Below are 26,883 nucleotides of genomic sequence, written 5' to 3' on the forward strand. Positions count from 1 at the left end.
ACTCTACTACACATCCACCCTCACAGGTTCACAGGTTCAGACAACAAATATTTAACCATCACCTGTTTTGAGAACACATACACATTAGAAACAGATCTTTGAAGACTCTGACCTTAAAATGTTCCTGCATTTTAACTTAAAATAGGTTCATTTTGGTCATACAGGTTTGATTCTTTGAAATAATTTTTTAAAAAATTTAAAAATTAATTTCTAAAATGAGGCAATAGTTTTAAAAGTACTAAACATTTTTTTTATGCAGAGCATATAATGCATTAAATGACTAATGTAAACAGAAGGAAATAATAACCAGAAGTCATATTTAATACTCTAGCTTTTATTTGACCCAGGATTTGGAAAAACAGAAGCAAACAAAAAGACAGGAAGGGTTCTCTGAGGGTAAGGAATGCCGTTGTTATCTCTGTAGCACTGTATGGTATCGTATGATGTCAGGTTCTTTTTCAAGCTCTTTTTTTCCCCCTTCGTGTGTATAATTATATTATTTACTAGTATTACAGTTCCTCTTGATATGATAGAATATAACCAAAGGATTTTCATAAACTGCATGTCCTCTGGAAGTAGAATCAGAAGGTTAGCTTACTCCCAAATACACATTTATTTATACAGTTCTCTCCCTTTTCTCAATATTTTTACTCAAAAAAAAATGTATGCAGGAATGAAGAACATAAAAGCACCTGGGTTCTAATCATCATAATCATTATATTTTACTTAAAATCTATTTTTTTGTTTTAAAGCAATTAATATTTACTAAAAATAAAACTTTTTTGTAATCAGGCAGGCTATAAAAACATAAAATAAGTTGATAGTTAACCAGCTAGAGAGACAGTAAAACAAATCAGTAGCGAGATATGAATAATAAATTCTAAAGTACATTAATAAATTAATAACAAGAAAAAATAACTAGAATCTTTAAATTCTAAGAATGTATGATTTAAAATAAAAGTCAAAGATTCTACTGAGGCTATGTGATGGGCCTCCATGTTTTGGGAAAGAAATCAGTAAAGGGAGATCATTTTCAACCCTGGTGGTATTTCATTCCAGGAGATAATGGATCACTTAACAACTACAGCCACAGCTCACTGTTTTTTATTTTCCCACAAGGTGAAAAGTAGGGGAATGTGGAAAGTGACTGCTAATGTGTATAAGGTTTCTTTCTAGGGTGATGAAAATATTTTAAAACTGTGGTGATGACTTTATAACTCTCTGATTTTACTATAAACTATTGTATTGTCCACTACTTAAATGAATGAGTTTTATGGTATATGAATTCTCTCAATAAATTTATTTTAAAAAAAGGCCCAAGAGACACATGAAAAAAAGAGAGAGCAAGCCAGCCCTGAAGGCCTCATGGTTAAAGTTTGGTGTGATCTGCTTTGGTGGACTGGGTTTGGTTCCCGGGCACAGAACTCATCCATCAGTGGCCACGCTGTGGTGGTGGCTCACATAAAAGGACCCAAAGAGGGGCCGGCCTGGTGACGTAGTGGTCAAGTTCGCACGCTCTCCTTTGGCTGCCCAGGGTTTGTAGGTTCCGATCCTGGGCGCGGACCTATGCACCACTTATCATGCCCTGCTGTGGCAAGTGTCCCACATATAAAGTAGAGGAAGATGGGCGTGGATGTTAGCCCAGGGCCAGTCTTCCTCAGCAAAAAGAGGAGGATTGGCAATGGATGTTAACTCAGGGCTAATCTTCCTCACCAAAAAAAAAAAAAAAAAAAGGAACCAGAAGAACTTACAACTATATACAACTATGTACTGGGCCTGTGGGGGTGGGGTGGGGCGGGGGAAGGAAGAAAGAAAAGAAAGGAGGCAACAGAGATTAGCTCGTGACGAATCTTCCCCTGAAAAAAAAAGAGAAAGAAAGTAGTTGAACACCACCACAGCCCAAGGAAAGAAAGATGGGAGGGGGAGAAGAAAGGAGGAGGGGAAGATGCATTGTTGACTAGTTCTCCCCTCCTCCACTCCAGGACACACGCACACATGCGTGCACACACACACATACCCACACACCATATACCGTGATAACCAGTGACAAGCCTCTGGCTGCTTTTCTTATGTCGTGGGTAAAACCATAACTGCTTTGTTTCTTGAGAACTTCATAGTTGCTGCTTCTCTTGTAAATGTTGACCTTGCTTGCTAAATATTTGGTCTCTGTTAATTAGGTTTTTCTTTCTTCTGCTCTTGCTTTTTGATTTTTAAAAGCATATTTTGAATAGCTAGTATACAGTCTGTGTCACATATCTTCTTTATCTTTTGTATACATAAAGTCATGCTGTATGATATCTGTAAAGTCATATTCATTTTATTCTGAAAAATATCTGCTTCTGGATCCTTCTCAATGGATGTATTATAGTTAACTTGTCTTGTCCGGTATTTTAGTCACTCTAGATGTATTTAAATGTTGAACTCGTACAAGTCCATATCCTTGAGGTCTTCTCTTGGCTTTCTGTTATTGGTTCATAAACAGTAGTAACTTAATTTCAACAAAAAGATGGTAAACGTCTACACTTTTATACGGAAGTAGAGCGATTCTGAAGAATGAATTTCCTTTTCTATTTGTAGCTGTATTTTATTAACTGGCAATAATTCACTGCTTAGTCTTAGTCATTTGCCAAACTGTTTTGTTTTGCTTTGTTTATTATATCCTGAGAAATGGAATCAGAGTCAAGGGTTATCAGTTACACAGTCTGAATTGACAGGAAGACTGCCCTCTTGTAAAAGAAAAGCATTTTCCTTAAGAGAGAGGATGGGGGAAGCTACATCCTCCTTTTTTCTGACTGCACCCTGGCTTTTCTCTTTATTGTAGACCTTGAAATGACACTTCGGGTATCATCTTGAGGCTTACCAGCACCATACTCTGCACCTGTATATTCATTAGTATTCTTGCTTGAAGCCGATTGTTCTTTGGAAGTTGTCTGGTTACTGCCATCTCTCACCGAACACCCAGTGTTGTCACCAGCAATACTAATTGTTGATCTTCTTTTCCCATTAGATCTTAAAGTATAGTCAAAAGGAAATACATTTAAAGGGAGCATTTCCTTACTCTGTGTAAAAGGGGGAAATAAACTTTTCTTACAATCAGGCATATTTTCCTCTGATGTTTCAGATACTACTTGAGTAGTTAGGTTTTCTCTTGTAGAAATACTGGAAAGGCTCCAAGAGAAGTCAACCTGAGTTTCACGGCGTGGTGTGGAGATCTTCTGTATGGCGATGTGTTTTCTTTTTGGCTGGCCAAGCCTGTCTTCAGGAAGGTGTGAGACACCTTGGAATTCATACCCCCTTTGAGAACCAAGTGTAGGCGTTAAAAGAAAACCTGACTTCTGGTTGGCACTAGCTCCTGTGAAAGTCTTATCGCTCTTAGAGGCGGCAGTCTTCTCAAGAGAAGTCTCTGGCACCTCAAAGAGGTCCTGACTGTAAAATGGAATTGAAACCTGTGAACTTTGTTGCTGTTCTTTTTGTTCTCCAGATTCCACCTGTTCAGTAGGTGATTGCTTTATCCCTCTGATAGGCAGATGCACCTGAGTTTCCTGTGCAGGCTCCCTGACTGAAAAAACTGACATAGTCTTTTGAGTACAAGGAAAGAAGTCATCATCACTATCAGAAAAAGAAGGGCGAAACTGTTGCTGATTCAATTTTAGTCTTGCAGAAAGCTCTTTATTTTCTTCTCTTAACTTATTCCTTTCTGCAGTGAGCTCGGCAATAAACTTAAGATTTTTTTGTTGGATATCATAAAATTCTTGCTGTAGTGTTTTCTTATATGCTTCATTCATTGAACAGCGGTTACATATTTTTGCCTTTAACTGTCTCCGCAAGTCATGAATGGTGCCAGTGAGGACTTTCTGTTGCTCAGTTAACTCTTTAATTTTGGCTGTGGAGCCCGTCCACCTTCCATCTGCCAATCGCTGTTTCTTCAAACTCTCTAATTTTGCCTGTATACGGTGTAGCTCTTGGTCATGGAGCTCTTTTAGTTTTAGCCAGGTTTTTTTAAAATCGTCAGATGACACGTCACATACACTAAGGTGCGATTCATCTTTTTCTGAAGGTGCGTTACCACCTCCTCTGTTTCCTCCACCCATGTTCCCTGCCTGCATCATGTCTCACCGACTTGAGATTTGGAAACGGCTGAGACAGGCCAGCGGCTTGACAGGGCCGCCGCTGAGAAAATGGCGGGGGAGCTGCTGACTAGAGCTGGGCCGCGGAAACGATGAACCCGTCACCCCTTTTACAGACCTGCGAAGCTGCCTCAGGACGCAGGGCAGGCGTGGGGGTCGCTCGGGGATAGACAGAAGGTCCCGGTTTTCTGGTGGAAAGGACGTTAACAGTCTTTTGGTGAGAAAAGCCGGTGCGCAGAAGGCGAAAGACGGCGCCTTCACACAGCTCTGTGACGAGAGGCCGGAAACCCAGTGGCTTCTGGGTGAGCCTTGGCTTGTCTGAACCGGAAGGCACCCCAAGGCGGGGGGGAGGAACGGACGACTGCAAATCGCCGCTTGCTGTATATTTTCCAAACAAATCTAATTTGACTCTATTTTAGCATTTTTATTCTTCATGAGCAGTATTTTATAACCATTGAAAACTATCAATACTCATGGTCTTGAAAACAATTGGAAGTAAAGTCAAACCCCCCCCCCCACTACCCCCCTGCCCCACTCCCCCATATAGCCAACATTGCCTAGTCTTCCATCTCTGTGTTGTAGAGGCTCTCGCTCGGTTGGCAATTCGGTCATTTGCCTACTTTTGCAATACCTAGAGGATTTTACATTTAGAAGAGGATCTGCTGACACCATTAGCTATATCTGAGTAGGATAAAAAAAGGAATGGGAAGTTAAGTGGCAGCAATATTTTTCTTTTCTTTTTTGTTTTTTTTTTTTTAGATCTCAGTGAGTGGGTGTGTTGGAAGTAAGGAAAGAGATAGGTCAAAAGAAGTATATGTAATAGATTTAAGGTATCTTTATATCTGAAATAGTTCTATATATTTAGTTCTATATATGTGTGTGTATATATTGTTAAACATAAACTGAGGCATATTAAAAATTTTAAGAGTTTATTTGAGCAAAAATGTATTCAAATCAGGCAGCATCCAATCTAGCAGACAGAAAGGAGCCCTGAGGAGCTATACAAAGATGAAAGACGTTTATAGGCAGAAGGGAGTGGAAACAAGGAAGTTACAGTAGGCAGAAAAGCAGGTTGGTTATTGCAAAGTTACTTTCCTTTAGGAAATGGCAGAGGTCTGTCTGTCAGATTGCCTAACCAGCAATGATCAGGTGATTCCTGATTGACTGGTTTGAGATTCCATTTCTGGGAGAGCTGAAACTGTAAGTTAAGTCTTGGTTTGGTGACATGGGGCTGAGCAGAAATGACTTCATTTTAGGCCTGTTGTTTTGTTTTTAACTGTGTGTGTGTGTGTGTTGCCAGGACTTCAGAGTTTATAATCCGAAGGTAAAGAGGAAAAAAAAGAAAAATTATGTCTCTTCTAAAGTTTAAAGTTCTCAAACTTTCTTGTTCACAGAGCCCTATGAGTAGCAAGCAAAGGTACTTGACCCTCCCTTCAGAAAAATGCACATAAACACAACATCTTGTATAAAATTTTAGGAAGTTCACTGAAAACCCCAGGTCTTCCCTTCCTCTGTCTTTAGGGATAATATAAAGATTAGGATAAACCATCCAAAGGAACATTTATTTACAAAGTAAATAAAAATAATTGTTGCAGTTGAAATAGTTACAGATTAAATGATATCTTTGGAATTAATTCAAAAGAATACAATGTGTGTATTGGGCAGTGAGATGGGAGAGGAGGATTAGATGAAACAGAATTGGCCATGTTCTGATGGTTGTTGAAGCTAAGTTATTGGTACTTTGGGGGTCACTATGCTATTTGCTCTAAATATTTCGAGATCTAACAATTTATGTATTCCATTTTCAGATACTCTCCTAACTTACTGGAACAAAGTGTCTCCTCAGGAGCTCATAAACATTCTCATACTTCTAGAGTAAGTTATATCAATTTATTTTCCTAAAATTTTCCCTTATTTGGGGGAAGTTAATTTTTATACATAATAAAATGTTGCCTTTTTTTCTGTTTTCAACAGCTTATTTGCTAATGTAGGAAATGTTAAATTGTTTTGATAGTATAGACGCTGGCATACAGGTTCTTCACACATAGTAGAAAAACATGGAGGTGGAATACTTGTGATATTATAGAAAACTCTAACTAATAATAGACAGCCCAGCAGGAGTCTTTCTGTGATCTGGAGAACTAGAAGTGGCGTCAGCTGTCCTAAATCGTTCATTTAGAGCAGATGCTGGCTTAATGGAGCAGCTTAAATGATTGGAATTTATAATTTGTACTCTTCTGTAGAGCTGAGTAATTCTATCAACTCCAGAAAAGCATATATGTGTATCTCCATTCCAAGGCATTTGGGGAAAAATCTAGTCTTCTTCCCTAAGTGGAGATGGGAAGTTGTCCTGTATTGTATGCTGAGCTATTTTTACATCATTATTGAAAAGCTAAAAGAAAAATCAGAATGAAATGTAAGAAATTTTTAAGTAAATAGCACATATATATGATATTGTATGTGCATGTCTACCAAAGCAGATAGATATTTTATTAAAGTCTTTCAAAATTTTGCAGGAAATGTCAGCAAACAAAACAGCAGTTAAGATTTAAAAAAAAATTAATTATACTGAAATATTTACTAATGAAAATATATGATATTGTGGATTTGCTTCAAAAAATACAGGCGATAGGGAGGGTAGAGGGAGAGCAGGAAGACCTGTTCGGGGTAGAGGTTAAACAAGAATGGCCATGAGTTGATAATTATTGAAGCTGGTGGGTGATGGGTACATGGGAGTTTAGTATGCTATCCTCCCTACTTTTGTATGGGTTTTTGAGATTTTCAATAATAGGAAGTATTTTAATGCCATTGTAAAAAAAAAATATATAGCAATTGCCCCAATTTTTAGGGCTTAAGAACCTTTTTTAGGTATTCATGACTAAGCTAGAGATCTTTGCTATGATACGTTATAGAGCACAAAGGATGGTTTGTGTTGACAGTGTTTTAAAAAAATATCATTACAATTGTATATGAAAACATGGGGCTTTTTGATGCTAATGTAATTGTAGCAAATAAATGTAGAAAGATATAATATGGCAAGCCCACATAACCAAGTAGTTATGTGTATATTTATTTCTGTATACCAAAACATACATTATTGTAATATGACTTAAATAGATCATTCTTTGTAACATGAGTTTTTAAATACCACTTGTTAAAATGCAGAGTATGGTAATATCTTACTAACATGCTGTTATTTTTCTTTCTAGGGTCTGTTTGTTTCACTTTAGATATATGGGGAAAAGAAACATAGCAAGGTAATTCCCATAGCACTGCAATTTCCACTTTTCCTTCTCTTCCAACAGAGGGCGGTCTTAATCATGCCATGTAAAACCTAGATTATTAATTTTGAGTTAACATTAAGATACTCATGATTTATTTAACATGTCCTAACTCAAAGTTTAAATTAAACTAATGTGAACTGATGTATTTTTAAGTTTTCCAAACAGTAATGGTTAGACTGATATGCAGAGTTTCTGTTCTAATCCGAGAACAGATGCTTGTCTTTTCTGAAGGATGTGAGAAAGGGCTAGATCCAGGGGAAGACAGGAAATCATAAAATGAGGACAACCGTAAGGTCTGTACTTTTATCTACAGTCTATCAATACTCACCTCAGTTACTAAGGTAAACAGATCTCTAACAGCAATTGGGACATGCAGTGTATATTATCTATTTCTCTTTTTGCTGTGTAAGTCTTAGTGAAATAAATACTTAAGAAAATGTTTGAGGGACCCTACAGAAAAGATTACTTGCTTATTTTAATAAGATGTATTTTAGGAGTAGAGTTAGTCATTAAAGGAACTCAAATAGAGTTTTTTTTCCCAAAGTTAAATTTCGTGGGGGCCGGCCCCGTGGCTTAGCGGTTAAGTGCGCGCGCTCCGCTACTGGCGGCCCGGGTTCGGATCCCGGGCGCGCACCGACGCACTGCTTCTTCGGCCATGCTGAGGCCACATCCCACCTACAGCAACTAGAAGGATGTGCAACTATGACATACAACTATCTACTGGGGCTTTGGGGGAAAAAAAAAGAGGAGGATTGGCAACAGATGTTAGCTCAGAGCCAGTCTTCCTCAGCAGAAAGAGGAGGATTAGCACGGATGTTAGCTCAGGGCTGATCTTCCTCACAAATAAATAAATAAATAAATAAATAATAAAATAAATAAATTTCATGGCACTTCCAAAAACTAAAGAAGCAGTTTGGATGGAGTTTAGTGCTGAGTCTCTGGAACATCCTAATAATAGGTAATTCAGGTGACGATTTCCACTATTTTCCCCCATGACTTGGAGCTGGCATAGTAACTACTACCATGAGCCTTAACCTCTAAGATTCTTCTGACTCTCCTACTATGATTACTATAGAGGATAGACAAACTCTTTTTCTTCCTTAGTTCATGTATGACTCAGTTGTAATTTTTTTAAATGGAACCTTAAAATTAAAGGAAAACTTGCAAATCCTAGCAATAGACATGTTTTGTTGTTGTTAATGTCCTGGAGTCGATTCCGACTCCTAGTGTCCCTGTGAACATCAGACAGAACCCTGCCCCGTCTTTATGCACCATCCTCTTACCTTCTAGCACTGTATCAGACGATGCTGCATTACTATTCATAGGGTTTTCATGGCCAGTTTTTCAGAAGTGGGTGGCCAGTCCTTCTTCCTAGTCTGTCTTAGTCTGGAAGGTCTGCTGAAACCTGCCCACCGTGGGTGACCCTACTGGTATTTGAAATCCCGGTGGCATAGCTTTCAGCATCACAGCAACATACAGCACCTACAGTATGACAACTGACAGATGAGTGCTGTGGTTCCCTGACCGAGAAGACAATGTGTGGCAGTGAGAGCTCGGAATCTTAACCATTAGATCACCAGGAGACATGGTTACAGAGTAAAAATTTCTGATCCAAGTTTAACTCAAGTCCAGAAACAGATTAGATTGGCACTCATTCTTGAACATCTAACTCCAGGAATTCTCTCCGCTTCCTTGCAACTCTGAGCATCCTTCTCACTGTTTTCTCTGACTCCTGTCCTTCCTCAACTCCTGAGAAAAGACGGAATCTTATTGGAGTGTTGGTTACTTTATTCTGATGTTTTTGAGGAGAAAGAGGGAAGTGAGAAACTCTTCCTAAGTGCCTTAATTATATTCTTATAGTATAACCTATTTTAAATATACATTAAAGGGCCGGCCCCGTGGCCTAGCGGTTAAGTGCGTGCACTCCGATTCTGGCGGCCCGGGTTCGGATCCCGGGCGTGCATCCACGGGCCGCTTCTCTGGCCATGCTGAGGCCACGTCCCACATACAGCAACTAGAAGGACGTGCAGCTATGACATACAACTATCTACTGGGACTTTGGGGGGAAAATAAATAAATAAATAAAATTATTTAAAAATAAATAAATAAATAAATATACATTAAAGCTTCATACAATTTCCAGTAGCTCCTCATTTAAGCCAAGTAATAGTTGGTACAATACTGAGCATAGTACAGTGTTTATGTGGAAACTTAATCATTTATTAGTTAAAAAAAATGTAACATTGAGATATATTGTTAGAGTATTCCAGTGCCTAACTTTAAAATTTATTTTAGGGTGCATGATGCCTGGCTGTCAAAACACTTTGGAGTAGACCGAAAATCACAAACCATGCCAGCTCTCCGAAATAGATCAGGGGTAATGCAGGCCCGGCTTCAGCATCTTAGTAGCCTGGAAAGTTCATTTACACTTAATCACAGTAAGTAAAAATGTGTGTAGGGTACCCATTTGAAACAGACATGTAATGCTATTTAACCTTAAAGAAGTCTTGGCTTAAATCACCAGTATGATTGTAAGTGATTTTTCATACATAGATATGTTTGCATATCTCTATGGGTTTATATACAATCATGTCATCATGATTGTATAATATATGAATATATAATAAAATACATGAATATATAATAAAATAGATTTTTTTTAGCAATTTTAGGTAGTGGTGGGTTTTATCTTAGGTCAGTATTAATTAAATTAATTTTCCCCACTGAATTGTTCTCATCATATTATTTTACATTGGCTATCCTTCATTCCTACTGTTAAACTTTAGTGCAAATAATGGCATCTTAATATAATAGTATATATAGTATTTGTTTTGAGTTACTGTTGTTCATTCAGTGATTTTAAGGGATTACGCCCTCTGAGCTGACTGCAGAAACCAAAGAACTATAAATATTCTTTTGACAAAGGTGTAGTTCACACAGGTTGAAGTATTGACAAGGCAAACAGGACAAGGAGAGAAATCTTGCCCAGCTGGGGAAGCTAGAGGGTTATATAAATGGAAGCTGTCCTCTGAAAAGCAAATATTAATAAAAAGTCAAAGAGTGAGAAAACTTACATTTCCATAAAGTCCTCTGGAGGTTGCAGAAGAGGAAGCCAGCAAAACTGGCTTTGTGATAAGGACTAATAATAAAAACAAATGTCTTGAGCAGATGGACCCAGAGCCAATAGATTCCAGACTTTTAAAAAAAATGCAAGTCGGGGCCGGCCCTGTGGCTTAGCGGTTAAGTGCACGCGCTCCGCTACTGGCGGCCTGTGTTCAGATCCCGGGCGCGCACCGAGCACTGCTTGTCCGGCCATGGTGAGGTGGCGTCCCACATACAGCAGCTAGCAGGATGTGCAACTATGACATACGACTATCTACTGGGGCTTTGGGGAGAAAAGGGGGAAAAAAAGGAGGAGGATTGGCAATAGATGTTAGCTCAGGGCCGGTCTTCCTCAGCAAAAAGAGGAGGATTAACCTGGATGTTAGCTCAGGGCTGATCTTCCTCACAAAAAAAATAAATAAATAAGTAAAATAAAAAAAATGCAAGTCTTATAGCCTTCTGCCTTGCTCTGGTCACTTGTAAAAATATAATGAACTTCCTTCAGTTGGCCCAGATGCTTTATTTTCCTTCTAATTTAGAAACAAGTCTCATATCATTGGTATAATTGAAAACATCTGGCCATAGGGCACCACTGTGTGTAATATAGCTGAATTTCTGTGAGGTTCTCATTTTTGCACACACAATTAGTGGCACGGCGTATGACTTCCTAGTTACATCACCATAGATCATCACTGAAATCTTGTCTCCAAAGAAGTGGGCACCTCATTATGTGTTGCAGAGCTGTTGATACAGAACTGAAGTAAAAATCAGTAGAATTGATTGACCAAGACCATATTTGATTAGGGAATAAATACAGTGAAACTCATTAGGTCTGCGGGTGTTGAGAGCCTCCGTTCATCTTGCTTGTCTCTGAGTCTTTGGGGGAAAAGTATTCAAAACTCTTACGTGAATCTCTGTGTTAGGCAGTTTTCATTTACTTTTTTTCCCCTAGGTTCTACAACGACTGAGGCAGACATTTTCCATCAGGCACTTCTTGAAGGCAACACTGCTACGGAAGTTTCTCTCACAGTGCTAGATACCATCTCGTTTTTCACCCAGTGCTTCAAGGTAAAAATGAAGAGTTAGAATTCACTTGGCATCATGGCAAAGAAAACATTCTGCAAAAATTAGTCAGAGGAAGCATAGTGTAAGGAAAAGGCCCAAATGAGCAGTCAGGAAATTTGGATGGCAGACCTAGTTTGGCTACTGTGTGACCTTGGGAATTCACCAAGACTCACTTGCCACAGCCAGGAACTGATGGGGGGTTGGACTCATTTGCCCTTAGGCTCCCTTCTACCGCTTAAATTTTGTTTTATTTTCATGTTTAAAAACAGTTTTTTTTCATACTTTTATTAAAATATTCAGTAATTTTTAGCCCAAATGATTACTGAATCAGTTTGTCCAGATACCCGTGATGGGGTACCCGTGACGGAGTACCCGTGATGGTGTGTGATGAAGTGTCTTGTCAGACTAGATGATATCCAGGCAGGCTGGCTGGCTTCCCTAGTCAGGTGCTTAGTGGGTTTACTCAGATGTTTGCCTCTCAGTACAAATCATCATTGCTATGGGAAAAAAAAAAAAAACACGGTAAAAGCAATTAGCTTGCAGGATTGTTAAAGGAGTGAAAATAAGATAATGCATGTGAGAGTGCTTCGAAATGTAAAAACTATATAATGTAAGGTAACAGTGGGAGAAGTCAAAAGTGAAAAATCTTGCTTACTTTCACCTGAGTTATACAGATAATTTTTTTTTCTTTTCTCCTCCCTTCCCTAAGTAATTCAGTTAATTGCTTCAGCCTTCCAGATTTAGTATGGAAACCTGGCCTGTGCTTTTCGAAGAGGCTTATAAGGGAAAACTGAATTAGATAGTAATAAGAAATAGGCTGCAGAATCCCGTTATGAAGTATTAAGTTTGTTGTGATTAAAATGCAACCCAAATTCATTTTTCATTGTGCTAATAAATCAGAAGGACATTTGGTCTCAAGGCTTGCATTGTATTCCTTCCTCCTATTGAAATATTTCTTATTTATTTAATCAACCTATCTCTTAGATGTCAAGGCACTATCCTAAGTGCTTTACAAATATTAACTCACTTTGTTCTTGTAGGGCCAGAGGTGGAAAAGGGGAATGACTGCAGATGGGCACCAGGGATTTTTTTGAGCTGATGGGAATGCTCTAAAATTCCATTGTGATGGTTGCACAACTCTGTAAATTTACTAAAAATAATTGAATCATATACTTAAAATAGATAAATTTTATGGTATGTAAATTGTACCTCAGTAAACTTACAAATACAAATAACGAACTCACTTTTATTCCTCAATAGCTTTGTGATATAGATACTATTATTATTTTCATTTTAAAATGAGGCAACAGATTCACAGGGAAGTTATGTCACATAGCTGGTCAGTGGCAGAACCAGGAGTCAGATCTAGGCCAGTTATCACAAGAGTCCATGCTTCTAACCACTAAACCATGGTTGGAAGTAGACTAAAGAAAGAGCCAGAAAAATCTAACATGATTCAGGGATTCTAGCTGTTGATGTTACCATTAGATCTGTCACAAATTTGCATATTATTTTGGTTTGTTGTTGTTGTTGTTGTTGTTTTTGGCCCAGTTGTAACCTGCTAATTAGTTTCTTGAGTGATAGGAAACTAATGCTAGAGAATTAACCAATGCTTTTTAAAAAAAAAGATTCACAAACCAATAGATATTTCTCGACAATTTTTTGTTTCTTTTATGTTTCTCTTTGCAAGGAGCATTTAAACAATTTAGATGGCCTGTTCAAGAGTGATACCTGTTATTATGTCTACTCAGAGAGGGTTTAATTTGTCACCCGTGGCTAAACATATCCTATACTAAACATACTTTTAAAAGTAAATTAGGGGAACCAGACAAGGATGCCCACTGTCACCACTCCTATTTAACATAGTACTGGAAGTCCTAGCCAGAGCAATCAGGCAAGAGAAAGAAATAAAAGGGATCCAAATTGGAAAGGAAGAAGTGAAACTGTCACTATTTGCAGATGACATGATTTTATATATAGAAAACCCTAAAGAATCCACCAGAAAACTTTTAGAAGTAATAAACGAATACGGTAAAGTTGCAGGATACAAAATCAACATACAAAAATCAGTTGCATTTCTGTATACTAACAACGAAGTAGCAGAAAGAGAAATTAAGAATACCATCCCATTTACAATTGCAACAAAAAGAATAAAATACCTAGGAATAAACTTAACCAAAGAGGTGAAAGATCTGTACACCGAAAACTATAAAACATTTCTGAAAGAAATTGAAGAAGACGCAAAGAAATGGAAAGATATTCCGTGCTCTTGGATTGGAAGAATTAACATAGTTAAGATGTCCATACTTCCTAAAGCCATCTATAGATTCAGTGCAATCCCTATCAAAGTTCCAACAACATTTTTCACAGAAATAGAACAAAGAATCCTAAAATTTATATGGAACAACAAAAGACCCCGAATAGCTAAAGGAATCCTGAGAAAAAAGAAGAAAGCTGGAGGTATCACACTCCCTGATTTCAAAATATACTACAAAGCTATAGTAACCAAAACAGCATGGTACTGGCACAAAAACAGACACACAGATCAATGGAATAGAATCGAAAGCCCAGAAATAAACCCACACATCTATGGACAGCTAATCTTTGACAAAAGAGCCAAGAACATACAATGGGGAAAAGAACGTCTCTTCAACAAATGGTGTTGGGAAAACTGGATAGCCACATGCAAAAAAATGAAAGTAGACCCTTGCCTTACACCATGCACAAAAATTAACTCCAAATGGATTAAAGACTTGAATGTAAGACCTGCAACTATGAAACTTCTAGAAGAAAACATAGGCAGTACGCTCTTCGACATCGGTCTTAGCAACATCTTTTCAAACACCACATCTGACTGGGCAAGAGAAACAATAGAAAAAATAAACAAATGGGACTACATCAAACTAAAAAGCTTCTGCACAGCAAAGGAAACCATGAACAAAACGAAAAGACAACCTAACAATTGGGAGAAGATATTTGCAAACCATACTTCTGATAAGGGCTTAATCTCCAAAATATATAAAGAACTCATGCATCTCAACAACAAAAAAACTACCAACCCAATTAAAAAATGGGCAAGAGAACTGAACAGACATTTCTCCAAAGAAGATATACAGATGGCCAACACACACATGAAAAGATGTTCAAAATCACTAACTATCAGGGAAATGCAAATCAAAACTACAATGAGATATCACCTCACGCCCGTCAGAATGGCTATAATTAACAAGACAGGAAACAACATGTGTTGAAGAGGATGTGGAGAGAAGGGAACTCTCATACACTGCTGGTGGGAGTGCAAACTGGTGCAGCCACTATGGAAAAGAGTATGGAGATTCCTCAAAAAATCAAGGATAGAACTACCATATGATCCAGCTATTCCACTGTTGGGTATTTATCCAAAGAACTTGAAAACACCAATTTGCAAAGGTACATGCACCCCTGTGTTCATTGCAGCGTTATTCACAATAGCCAAGACTTGGAAGCAACCTAAGTGCCCATCAAGGGACGAATGGATAAAGAAGATGTGGTATATATACACAATGGAATACTACTCAGCCATAAGAAACGATGAAATCCAGCCATTTGTGACAACATGGATGGACATTGAGGGTATAATGCAAAGTGAAATAAGTCAGAGGGAGAAGGTCAAATACCGTATGATTTCCTTCATTAAGTAGTAGATAATAACAATAAACAAACACATAGGGACAGAGATTGGATTGGTGGTTACCAGAGGGGAAGGGGGGAGGGAGCAGGGTGAAAGGGATAATTCGGTACATGTGTATGGTGATGGGTTGTAATTAGTATTTTGGTGGTGAACATGATGTAATCTATGCAGAAATAGAAGTACAATGATGTACACCAGAAATTTTTACAATGTTATAAACCAATAAAAATAAATAAATAAAAGTAAATTAGGTAATAGACTTTAAAATAGAATTGATATTTTCCTTAATTATTGCATTATTTAGTCTTCCTCAGAGAAATACGAAGGCTAGTTGCCTTGTATCTGTTTTTAATTTACTGATTTCTCAATTTAGAAGCAATATAGTTAGGTTAATAGAAATTACTCTTCCCATACTAGTTCTATATTTGCTGTGTTACATTGGAAAATAATTTTTTCATCTTTTTAAAAGGATGGAATTAAATGTACATATAGTTTATGTAGTATTTTGAGATTTCCAAGTTGAAAGATGGCACAAATGTTTTAAAATTATATTAAACTTTTAATTTTTCTGAAACTGTTTTCAAGCAGTAGTTTGATAAGCAGAGATTGGTCAAGTCAGTTCTCTCATTCGGCCGGGGGGAGGGGTGGCAGCATAAACTATTTCTAGAAAATGTATTTTTTTCATGTTTTGCAGAGCCAACTTTTAAATAATGATGGCCACAACCCATTAATGAAGAAAGTATTTGATATTCATCTTGCTTTTCTTAAAAATGGACAATCTGAAGTGTCACTGAAACATGTATTTGCTTCACTGCGGGCTTTCATTAGTAAGGTGAGGAAAAAACCTTTATAGCTGCTAGTGGGCTCTCTTCATGGCAAGAAAGAAAGAGGGGAACGAGGGCCATTGTGATGACGTTTGCAAACCTCAGATAATGAAGCCGTTAATTACTACCTTTGTAAATATAAATACAGAATGGCAAAATACATAAAGAGGGCCTGACCAAGAATCCCCTAAAATCAGGACATGCTTTTTATTTCATCTTGTCATTTCTTCTCCTTTTCAGTAGGCTCCTTTGAAGAGTGTCATTTTCAAATTACCAGCATTGCCAGTTTTTATTCTTTTTTGCTTTTTAAAGTATTGTGCTGAGGATAAGTCAGCTATTGGTGCACTCATGTATAAGCTCTTTGAAAGCCGAGATCAAGTTTTATAACCCCAGGGTCTTATATGATATCTTGCAAATGGTAGGTACTCAATATGTGTTCAGATGAATGAATCCTTCCTTTCAATGCTAATTTTATCTGTGGGCTCTAAATTTTCAGGTCACTTACCTCTTCTAAGCCAAAACCTCAGACTAGGCTTTTAGGAATAAATATGACTGAAACAGATAGCAAAGATTTATTTCTGGTCTGTTTTTGATAGCTTTTAAACATAATAAAAAGCCATATAAACCAAGATGGAGTTAAAATTTTGGAAAGGCATATTCTAGACCTCCACTCTGGTATGTATAACTCCAACAAGACAAATTAAATTGATTGATTTGTGTAATAGGATAGCTAAGCATGGAAAATTTTTTTGTCATCATTATTTGAATGGCATTTAATTGATACAGAAATTAGGTGGATTTGAAGGTTGCTTTTTAATTGCCACTCTTTAATACAATTTGTGAATAAAGAAATATATGGAAAGCTGAGTTCAATACAAGCGTGTTACAAGAAACTAAGGGAAAGAGATTCAGAAATAATTCATGTAACAAACAGTTACTGGGTAAGTACTTACTGGTATTAGACACTGCGTCAGGGATACAGTCTGAGGGCTTATTGTCCAGTAGAGGGAAACACACACAAAGATAGACAGACACACAGACACACATATACATGCATGCACATCCACAAATAACATTAGGATAAAAGAAGTCTATACAGAGAACTGAGGGTGGGCAGGAAAAGCAGGGGAAAGGCTCTCATTTAGCAAAAGTTTCTCTGCAGCAGTGGAGCTAGGATTTAGTATAGCCTCAGCAAGAGATGGGACTGAAGCATGGAAGTGGCACAGTTAGATTTGTATTAAGATCAAATTGGTGCAGGCAGGGAAAAATCTCTTTGGAAAGTAGTGTGGAAGATGGATTGGTGGCAATACCAAAGGCAGTAAGAGGACCTGTTGCAATAAGCTAGATAGGAGATAAGGGCCTAAAGGCGATGAGAGTGGAGGTGGAGCATCAAAGGCAGATATAAGCCATAGTAAGGAGATAGAATTTGTGGGACTTGGTCATCAATTCAATGGATGGTGGGATATGGTGGCTGATGTGAAATATAGGGAAAAGACTACATTTGGGGTAAAAGTTAATGAGTTCTGTCTTGTGGACCTGTTGAATTTAAGGTGCCTATAGAATATCCAGTTAGAGCAGTTAAGATTGGCAGTCGGGGGGCAGGCCCTGTGGTGTAGTGGTTAAGTTTGGCACGCTCCACTTCGGTGGCCCGGGTTCGCGGGTTTGGATCCCGGGCATGGACCTACACCACTCATCAGCCGTGCTGTCGCGGCAAGCCACATACAAAATAGAAGAAGATTGGCACAGATGTTAGCTCAGGGCTAATCTTCCTCAAGCAAAAAAAGAGGAAGATTGGCAATGGATGTTAGCTCAGGGCGAGTCTCCTCAGCAAAAAATAAAAAAGATTGGTAGTCGAAGATATAGATCTTTGCTCTGGAGAGAGATCTGGGTGAGAGAGCTAGACTTGGAGTCATCATCTATCCATTCATCCATACTATATTTATTAAACACCTTCTCTCTGTCAAGCACTGTACTAGGAACCAGAGATACAATGGTGGAGATACAAAAGAAGCGTAGTCTGCCCTCATGAAGCTTTCAGTCTAGTGGGGAGGAGAGAGACAGAAAATAAACAAATAAAATAGTAATTATGATAAATTCTAAGAAGGAATCAAGGTGCTGAGATAGAGAATAATGATTTGTGGGCAATACCTTACTTTAGATAGGTTTGTCACTTTTAAAATGAGACCTGAAATATGAGAAGGGGGCATCCAGTTGACAAGCACAAGGAAGAACACACTAGGGAGAAGGACATGCATGCATATGCAAAGGCCCAGAGTTAGGAAAGAGCTTGAAATTCTGGGAACTGAAAGGCCCAGTTTAGCTGGAGCATAGTGAACTAGGGAGATCATCGGCATGAGTGGTAGTTGCAGCTGTGGGAGTGGTTGAATTTCCCCTGGAGAGTATATAGAGGAAGAAGCAAAAAAAAAAGGTCAAGAGCAGGGCGTTGGAGAAAAGCTACATAGAAGGGATTGGGTGAGGAATCTGTAGAGGATAGGAGAGGGAGCAGTCACAGAAGTAGGAAGGAAGGCAAGAAAGGGTATCATGGAAGCCAAAAGAGAAAAGAGTTTCGACATTATTATGGGGTACAGAGTGGTCTAATAAGATAAGGGGGAAAGGGAGTCTGTTGGAATTGGCAATTAGGAGGTCACTGATGATTTTGGCTATTACCCACGCAGAGAAGTGATGTAGGTGGAAGACTCATTATAGTGGATGAACTACACTACAGCTATGCCCTCCCTTACCCCTTTATTTTCATACTAGAGTATCTTGCCCAGCAGGATTTGGCTTAATCTAGTGAAACTATTGGTGAGATTTACCAATAGCCAATCAGAAAACATTTATTAAACATTCATTATCTGTACAGCATTGCGCTTGGTGTTAAGGTGATAAAAAGCAGGTAAATTCCTGTAACATGGGCTTAAATTCAAGATTCCTAAGAAATAATTTTGAAAAGGTGGTGCTTTAGCTTCATACTCCCTGAAAAATATCCATTGTGTACCCTGAAGCAGCTTACCACTTGCTTGCCTGGACATGTAAGCAGGGGAGATTGTAACAAGCCTGTCTTAGATGTATAGTTTGTCTTCCACAAAGCAGACTGAGTACATTCTCAAAGTAACAGCCATTTGGCTGTTTTGAAGGTTAGATAGTTACTTTTGTATTTTTTTTCTATGCCAAAATCTATCTTAATCAACATCGTTTATGAGTAGAGGATGCATGTGTATGTTTGGTGTGTACACTTCATCTATATCCCATTTTGTTGAAAGATCAACTTTACTTGCTGAATAGATTCCAACTATAATTTTCTCAGCATTTGGAAGTTCAAAATATAAGGAACCATTTAAATATAAAGCAGAGAGTAAGTAATGCTGATTGTCCTTCCCATTTTTAAGGCCCAAATTGAGATCTGTCAATCATTCATCATTTCACTCATTCGTGAATTTAATACATATTATCGAGAACCTACTTATCATCTTTTCCGGAACATCATGAGCTCTTTTCAGATCTGTAGCATTTATAGTCAGTACCTCACATTTTTGTGGTGACTTGTATACTGACTTGAATTGTTCTGCCATGGACATGTGCTGGTCTTGATGTTTTTAACTGGTTGGGTTCTCTAGAGGAAAGCCCTAGCCTTATGGTGATTTCATATCCTCAAAGCACCCGGTATAGTTTTAGGTTGAAATATAGTAGGCACTTGACAGTTGATTGATTTTTATGATTGGGTTTTCAGATATACTTACTTACATTTTTTCCGTTCTTTAGTTTCCCTCAGCCTTTTTCAAAGGAAGGGTAAACATGTGTGCTGCATTTTGCTATGAGGTTTTAAAGTGCTGCACGTCGAAAATTAGCTCAACCAGGAATGAAGCATCTGCACTTTTGTATCTTCTGATGAGGAACAACTTTGAGTACACCAAAAGGAAAACCTTTTTGAGGACACATCTGCAGGTCAGTGAAAATCGAAGCTCCTCTTTCTTCTATTCAATCTTTAGCCTCTAAATCAAGATCTACAACTACCCAGTCCGATACAATAGCTATTAGCCACATGGGCCATTTAGCGCTTGAAATGTGGCTAGTCCGAATTGAGATGTGCTGTAAATATAGAATACACATTGGCTTTTTTTGTGTGTGTGTGTGAGGAAGATCAGCCCTGAGCTAACATCCATGCTAATCCTTCTCTTTTTGCTGAGGAAGACCAGCTCTGAGCTAACATCTATTGCCAATCCTCCTCCTTTTTTTCCCCCAAAGCCCCAGTAGATAGTTGTATGTCATAGTTGCACATCCTTCTAGTTGCTGTATGTGGGACGCGGCCTCAGCATGGCCAGAGAAGCAGTGAGTCGGTGCGCGCCTGGGATCCGAACCCGGGCCGCCAGTAGCGGAGCGCGTGCACTTAACCGCCAAGCCATAGGGCCGGCCCCACATTGGCTTTTGAAGACTAAGTAGAAAAAAAGGTAAAATATCTCAATTGTTCTATGTTGACTATATGTTGAAATGATATTTTGGATATATTGGGTTAAGTAAAATATATTAAAATTCGCCTGTCTTTATACTTCTTAATGTGACTACTAGACAATTTAAAATGACATATGTGGCTCACATCATATTTCTATTGGACAGCACTGCTCTAAAGCATAGGTATTAAGAGTGTAGACTAGTTCAGGTTGCAGGACTGCCACACACTGTGACCTTGAGCAAGTTACTCCCTAAGTCTCTCCGTGCCTCAGTTTCTTCATATGTAAAATAGTGGTAAATATTTGTACCTACCTCATAGGGTTGTTGTGAGAATTAATGAGATGATTAAATAACAAACAAAACACTTGTTAGATATTCCATAACAGGTAATACAGTCTTTTTTTTTTTATGTTCCAGCATGTCCAGTTAGTGAAAAAATGAGAGAAGTCTCAAAGTTCAGTGGAGAGCATGAACTTCAGAATCAGACCTACCTGGGCTTGAATCATAGCTCAGCTACTTACAGTGTGAGCCTAGGCAAATTACTCAATCTGTCTCAACTATTTGCCTCATCTGTAAAATGAGGCCAAGTATATTTCACCTTGCAGAGTTATCATGAGGATTAAAAATAAAGTGTGTGTAGTGCAGGCATGATGCCTAGCACGTAATAGACCCTTAGCACATGGTAGTTGTTGTTCAACATCTCCATATGTTTTTGCTTATTTGATGAAACAGTTCTGAACTTAACCACAATTGGGACTTCTTGGCTCAGTAGGCCGCTTTGTAACATGGGAAATCCTTGATCATATTTATATCTTCACTGCCATGGTCTGTCCAATTGGAGTTGTTTATTGGAGACTGGGTTATAAATGGAGAAACAGCCATAAGCAGCTTTTTAGAAATGTCGTCAGTAATGTAAAAATCTGATAGAAGTATATACTTCCTGTAAAAATCTGTTCTATAGTTACTTTTGGATACTAGGGCCAGCATTACATATTAGGCCTTTTACTATTCGCTTTTATATGAGGTGTCACTCGAATACCACCTTCCTCCAAAACATTTCTGCAATTAGTGTGCAATATGCCAGAAATTCCCCATTAGAGTCCATTCTTCTGGGTCAAAGCATCAATTCTCTCAAATCCTTTATTCAAATATAAATGAATTAATAAATGTGAAGACTTATAACCATGTCTGGCATATAGTAAGTGATCGATAAAGAGTTAACTAGTATTATTATGATTATGATCTCCTTTGTCCTCATAACAGCTCTATAAAGTAGATGTTATCATCTCCATATTACAAATGAGGAAAGTGAGGCACAGAAGGGTTAAATAACTTTTCCAAAGCCACACAGTGAATAACTGATAAAGTCAAGATTTGACTCTAAGGTAGTTTGACTCTAGAGGCTGCACTCATAGCTCCTACAGCATCCTGCTTCCCAGGATCAGGGGTAAAGCATCCAGCCATTAACACCTTAGCATGAGTCATTTAGGCATTCATCCAAGGAATCCTGAGAGATTAAAAAGCACCATCAAAGGCCGTGACATAGGCTGCTGTCTAAACTAGGTAGGCCCTAGTCAGAAATAAAGAAGGGAGCTAAGGTGCTGGAGTTGGGGGTTCAGCACACAGAAATAGACTAGTGAAAAGGAATGAGAAACCATTAAAGAAAAGCATTATTTCTTCCCAACTTTGCCATAGTTACTTACTGCCTAGCAAGCATATTCAAAGTGGAGACCTGACCACCATTGTATCAGTTCACTATTATGAAAACAGTTTTAGATCTAGCTGTGCTATGAGTTTTAAAAAATTTTTCACATCGAACCAAGAAAAGTCCCAATAAAATTTGAAGTTATTTTAGTAGAAGAATTTAAACCCCTCATGTATGAAGAAAACAGATTATGATGGAACTGTGTAGAATCTTTAAAAGAAGCATTTCATATGAGTGCTTATGGGCTTATACAATAATTAAAATAAGCAACATTTGTTCAAAAGACATTTGAAAAACAGTGTTTGCTTCTTCCCACAGATAATAATTGCTGTAAGCCAGCTGATAGCTGATGTAGCACTAAGCGGAGGATCAAGATTTCAGGAGTCTTTATTCATTATCAATAATTTTGCAAACAGTGACAGACCTATGAAGGTATGTTCTCACTTCAAGTAATAAATTAGAACCACTTTCACTGTCAGGGAAGTTTACACTCCTGAACTGTCATTGGATTCACAATTTTTGATAGTGTAGAGTGTATAGAATGTGAGCTTCATGAGTCAAGGCTTTGTCTTGTACACCACTGTATCTCTAGCACCTAGAACACTGCCTGGTACATAGCAGATATTCAATATTAGTTGAATGGATGGATGAATGACTATTCTATGTATACATAGTTGTTTTGGTTAGTAGGATTTGAAATTTTTTCTGGGCTTGATTTCTAAAGTTGCTCAGAAAAGAAAAGGATCCTTTCTTAGCAGTTGTTACCATGTATAATATTGGTTAATTAAGCATTGAGTTTGAAATTTCACTTCTTAGAGTAGCTAACAGCTGCCTGATCCATTGCCAACAGATAAGGAATTCGTTATTCCTCAGAAGGGATTCATTAGTTGATGATTTTCTGAGTTTCAAGAGTCAGCTGTTAACTGATTGTGGCTTGCCATAGATACTTATTGACAAACCCAAGCCCAAGACTGTTGTTCTTAGGCACCAGCTGGCTGAGGCCAAGCCTGAGACCCTGACCACCATTCCTCTTTCTTACCCATCTGCTTAAAACCTATAACGTTGTAAAAATTCATTTGTTGTTTTATTGCATGGAGAGCAGGTTCTGATCTTCAGTGATACGTGTGTCTAAAGGAAGAAGAGTCCTTTGCTAATAGAGGACTTTTCCTCCCAAAGGAATCATCCCCTTCTTGGGAAAGGTCATCTTCCAGCATAATTTGACAATATTGTGTAAAATCTGAAAAAAAAAAACCCTCTCAGTCACAGCATACTTGATGTTTGGGACGTGTAGAATCTATGTACCAAAAAATATTCCCATAGGAACGTTGCTTAGACTGAAAAAAAACACTGAATAATGCCAGCCATTCTCAGGCTGGGAAAATTTGCTTTTCAGCCAGTTCTACTGGCTCCCTAGGGGGATCAGTGTCTGCTCCAACTAATCCCATGAGGACAGAAACAGCTTATGTCATTTAGGATCTTTTACTCCTACTCTAAGAGTTTATTTTACCAGTTATTACCATCCTTAATTCCATGTTATATAAAAGTTGGATTAGCAACTTTTTCAAAGTAAATGGGGTCTGTTTTGACTCTCCTTGATAGGATGTCTTTTTTGTGACTCATTTCTGAAATGACCTAGTTTTATTCTGCTAGGGCAGTCATTACCAATCAACTCTATTACAACAATGTATGCCTTTCGCCCAGTAAATGGAGTCTCTATTCATGTATAAGAGGGGATTTTGTATGTATAATTATTATTTTTAAAGGGATCAAGAAGACACTTTTTAAAACTGTTTCCTCCAGATTTGATTATATTCACACCAAAAAGCTCCCTAATCCCTCTGCCTGTTCTTTACTCATCTTCTCTGAATCCTACAATTGTGATTACTCCAGTGGGGTTAAGAGGAAGTGATAGGACTTTCTTAATAGTGGCCAGGATAAAGAGGAAACTCTAACTTAGTGATTTTGGGGGACAAAAACAACACTTTGAGAGAGGTCAGTAATTTCTTTAAACTCTTTAAGAGTGTTTTGTGATTCATAACCTCTTATTTGTATAAGTGGAAATCTTTGCCGTGTGGTTTTTACCTTAGTGTGTGTGGTGGTCAGTGGATGGGATAGGTATGCTTGTCAGTATGGAAGAGTGGCTAAGATCACTAGCTCTGGAGCCAGACTGCCTGGGTGTGAATCCTGTCTCTACCACTTACCAACTGCGAGACTTTGGCCAAGCTTCTTAAATGCTGTGTGCCTCAGTTTTCCCATTGAGAAAATGAATAATAATATACTTAATTCATAGGGTTGTTATAAAAATTAAAACATGTAAGGCACCTAGACCACTGCCTGATGCATAGTAAGCTGTCAATTTTTAGTTGACATAATAATGGCGAATATAAATTACTCTCATGGCTGTAGAATTCACAGTGGAGGAGCTGGGGTTCAAAGCTGGGTAGTCTTGCTCCAGGGTCCATGCTTTTACGTGTTGTGAATATACTGCCGTCAAATATACAGCCTTTGAAGGCTGAGCTAGTTGGATATTTTTTTTTTTTTAATTTTTTCATTTTATTTTATTTTTATTTTTCCCCCCAAAGCCCCAGTAGATAGTTGTATGTCATAGCTGCACATTCTTCTAGTTGCTGTATGTGGGACGTGGCCTCAGCATGGCCGGAGAAGCGGTGCGTCAGTGAGCACCCGGGATCCGAACCCCGGGCCGCCAGTAGCAGAGCGCACACACTTAACCGCTACGCCACGGGCCGGCCCCTAGTTGGATATTTTTAAAAGAATTAATTTAAAGCTCTTTCGATATGCCACATGCCAAGAACCAAGAACCAAATACCAAGAACTGTAACAAGGAGTAAAAATCATATGTTATTCCCATGATTGGGTGCCAAGGCTTAGAGTAACTACATCAGTAATACTGATAAACATGTCTTTTGTTTGTTTTGAAATTAGGCAACTGCTTTTCCCACAGAAGTCAAAGACTTGACCAAGAGAATCCGTACCGTTCTTATGGCCACTGCTCAAATGAAGGAACATGAGAAAGACCCTGAAATGCTAATTGATCTCCAGTATAGCTTAGCCAAGTCCTATGCAAGCACTCCAGAGCTCAGGAAAACCTGGCTTGATAGCATGGCGAAGATTCATATAAAAAATGGAGATTTTTCAGAGGTGACTGCCTAAGGCTTTATTCTAAACACAACCCTGCCAACCCCCTGCAGCACGTTCTGACAGTCCTTTCTTTGTCCTCCTTTTTCAGGCAGCAATGTGTTATGTCCACGTAGCAGCTTTGGTTGCAGAGTTTCTTCATCGAAAAAGTAAGATACTTCTGTTCTTAGAGATGGGGAGAATTTCAGTTAGCACAATTGTTTTTATCTTTGTAGCTTGGAACTATGAATGTGATATGATTGAGCTCTGAAAAATATGTTCACCTTTAGCCTCATTCAGTGTTAAACAGAAGTTGTTATAAAAGAAAACTGGATTGTTCATTTTGCCTTCTGCTTTCATGAAGAGTACAAGAATAAGTTAAATAGTACAGGGCCAGGCCTGAATCCCAATGTTTATTTTCCAAGACTGTGTCTCTGGAAGACTGCCACAAATTAAATTCTTCTCAAGGCTCCTGAGAAGCTCTAGATAATACAAATCACTTATTTTCCCCTCATCTGCCTCAGCTTCACCAGCAACTGCCCACAGACGATTTCTACAGCCACTTTAGTGCAACAGTACCTTGCTGTTAAAAGGAAGTCAGCACATCAGCAAGAAGGCTGAATGAGACATCCCTTGTTGTATACCTCCCTCCACAACAGTTCAGCATCCATCCATGGGCAAAATGCCTTTGTGGGAGCTGTGGGATCCAGCACCGTGTGCTAAGAGACCTATGAGGAATCTCGCCCCACTGTGTATCAGATAGTGGGGAGACAGACCTTGGACCTGCCTGTGGACCCTGCAGTGGCCCATGAATTGACTTCAGCCCCTCTCAGCTACAGTCTGGGAGCTCCTGGAGAGCACTGTCTTAGATAATCACCCACGGATGACAGAGCCTTGGTGGAAGTCCAGGAGTCAGTGGAGAAGTTCCAGCATGCCATTAGAGAAAAAAAAAAAAAAAGAAAGAAGTTTGGCTGTATTGGAGGAGGTAAGAGGAACAGTTTGACTTGACTTGTGTCACCCCTTTCCCAAAGTGGCACAGCTCAGTGCCAAAAGAGATCTTCTCGCCCGTGATTTCTTCTGCGGGGGAAAGTGAGAGCATGTGAGTGAGCACCTAGCTTCCCTAGCAGTACAGGATACTGCCAAAGAGGCCCATTTCTCTCTTGCCCCATTCAGAGTACTGAGTTGTGAGCTGCGTGACTGGGGAGTGGGAAGAGGCTGCAAGAGCAGCAGATAGGACTCTCAGAGGGCATTAAAGGGACACGAATCCTACTAACCACATCACAGACTTCATCAAGCAGCCCACCAACAAGCCACGAGGGACACTTAGCCCATGGATCCCCCAACTGGCCCACGGGCACCCCCAGTGCTCCATGTGCCTCAATCACATACTCCCCTATCCTATAGCTGTGTCCCTATGCACATTTCTGATGGCAGTGAGAGCAAGCTTTGGCAGACAGCTAGTGAGCACATGCAGAAAACCAGCCAGAATCTGTAGGCCAGGGAGAGACCACAGATGTGGTCT

The 26,883-nt window shown here is 38.7% G+C and overlaps 1 protein-coding gene across 2 annotated transcripts in view; it reads left to right on the forward strand.

The window, feature by feature from the left end:
- The window catches only part of DOCK11 (dedicator of cytokinesis 11), a 170,884-nt gene that overhangs the window by 111,285 nt on the left and 32,716 nt on the right, over window positions 1–26,883 (forward strand). For both annotated transcript variants that reach the window (XM_058536579.1, XM_058536580.1), the window contains 9 exons: window positions 5,936–6,002; window positions 7,337–7,384; window positions 9,707–9,849; window positions 11,466–11,581; window positions 15,943–16,080; window positions 19,835–20,017; window positions 22,545–22,658; window positions 25,170–25,385; window positions 25,474–25,531. In XM_058536579.1, the coding sequence (XP_058392562.1) occupies window positions 5,936–6,002; window positions 7,337–7,384; window positions 9,707–9,849; window positions 11,466–11,581; window positions 15,943–16,080; window positions 19,835–20,017; window positions 22,545–22,658; window positions 25,170–25,385; window positions 25,474–25,531 (1,083 nt within the window). The remainder of the gene's footprint in view (window positions 1–5,935; window positions 6,003–7,336; window positions 7,385–9,706; window positions 9,850–11,465; window positions 11,582–15,942; window positions 16,081–19,834; window positions 20,018–22,544; window positions 22,659–25,169; window positions 25,386–25,473; window positions 25,532–26,883) is intronic.

Source organism: Diceros bicornis, chromosome X, assembly GCF_020826845.1.
Source record: "Diceros bicornis minor isolate mBicDic1 chromosome X, mDicBic1.mat.cur, whole genome shotgun sequence".
Classification (NCBI taxonomy): Eukaryota; Metazoa; Chordata; class Mammalia; order Perissodactyla; family Rhinocerotidae; genus Diceros; species Diceros bicornis.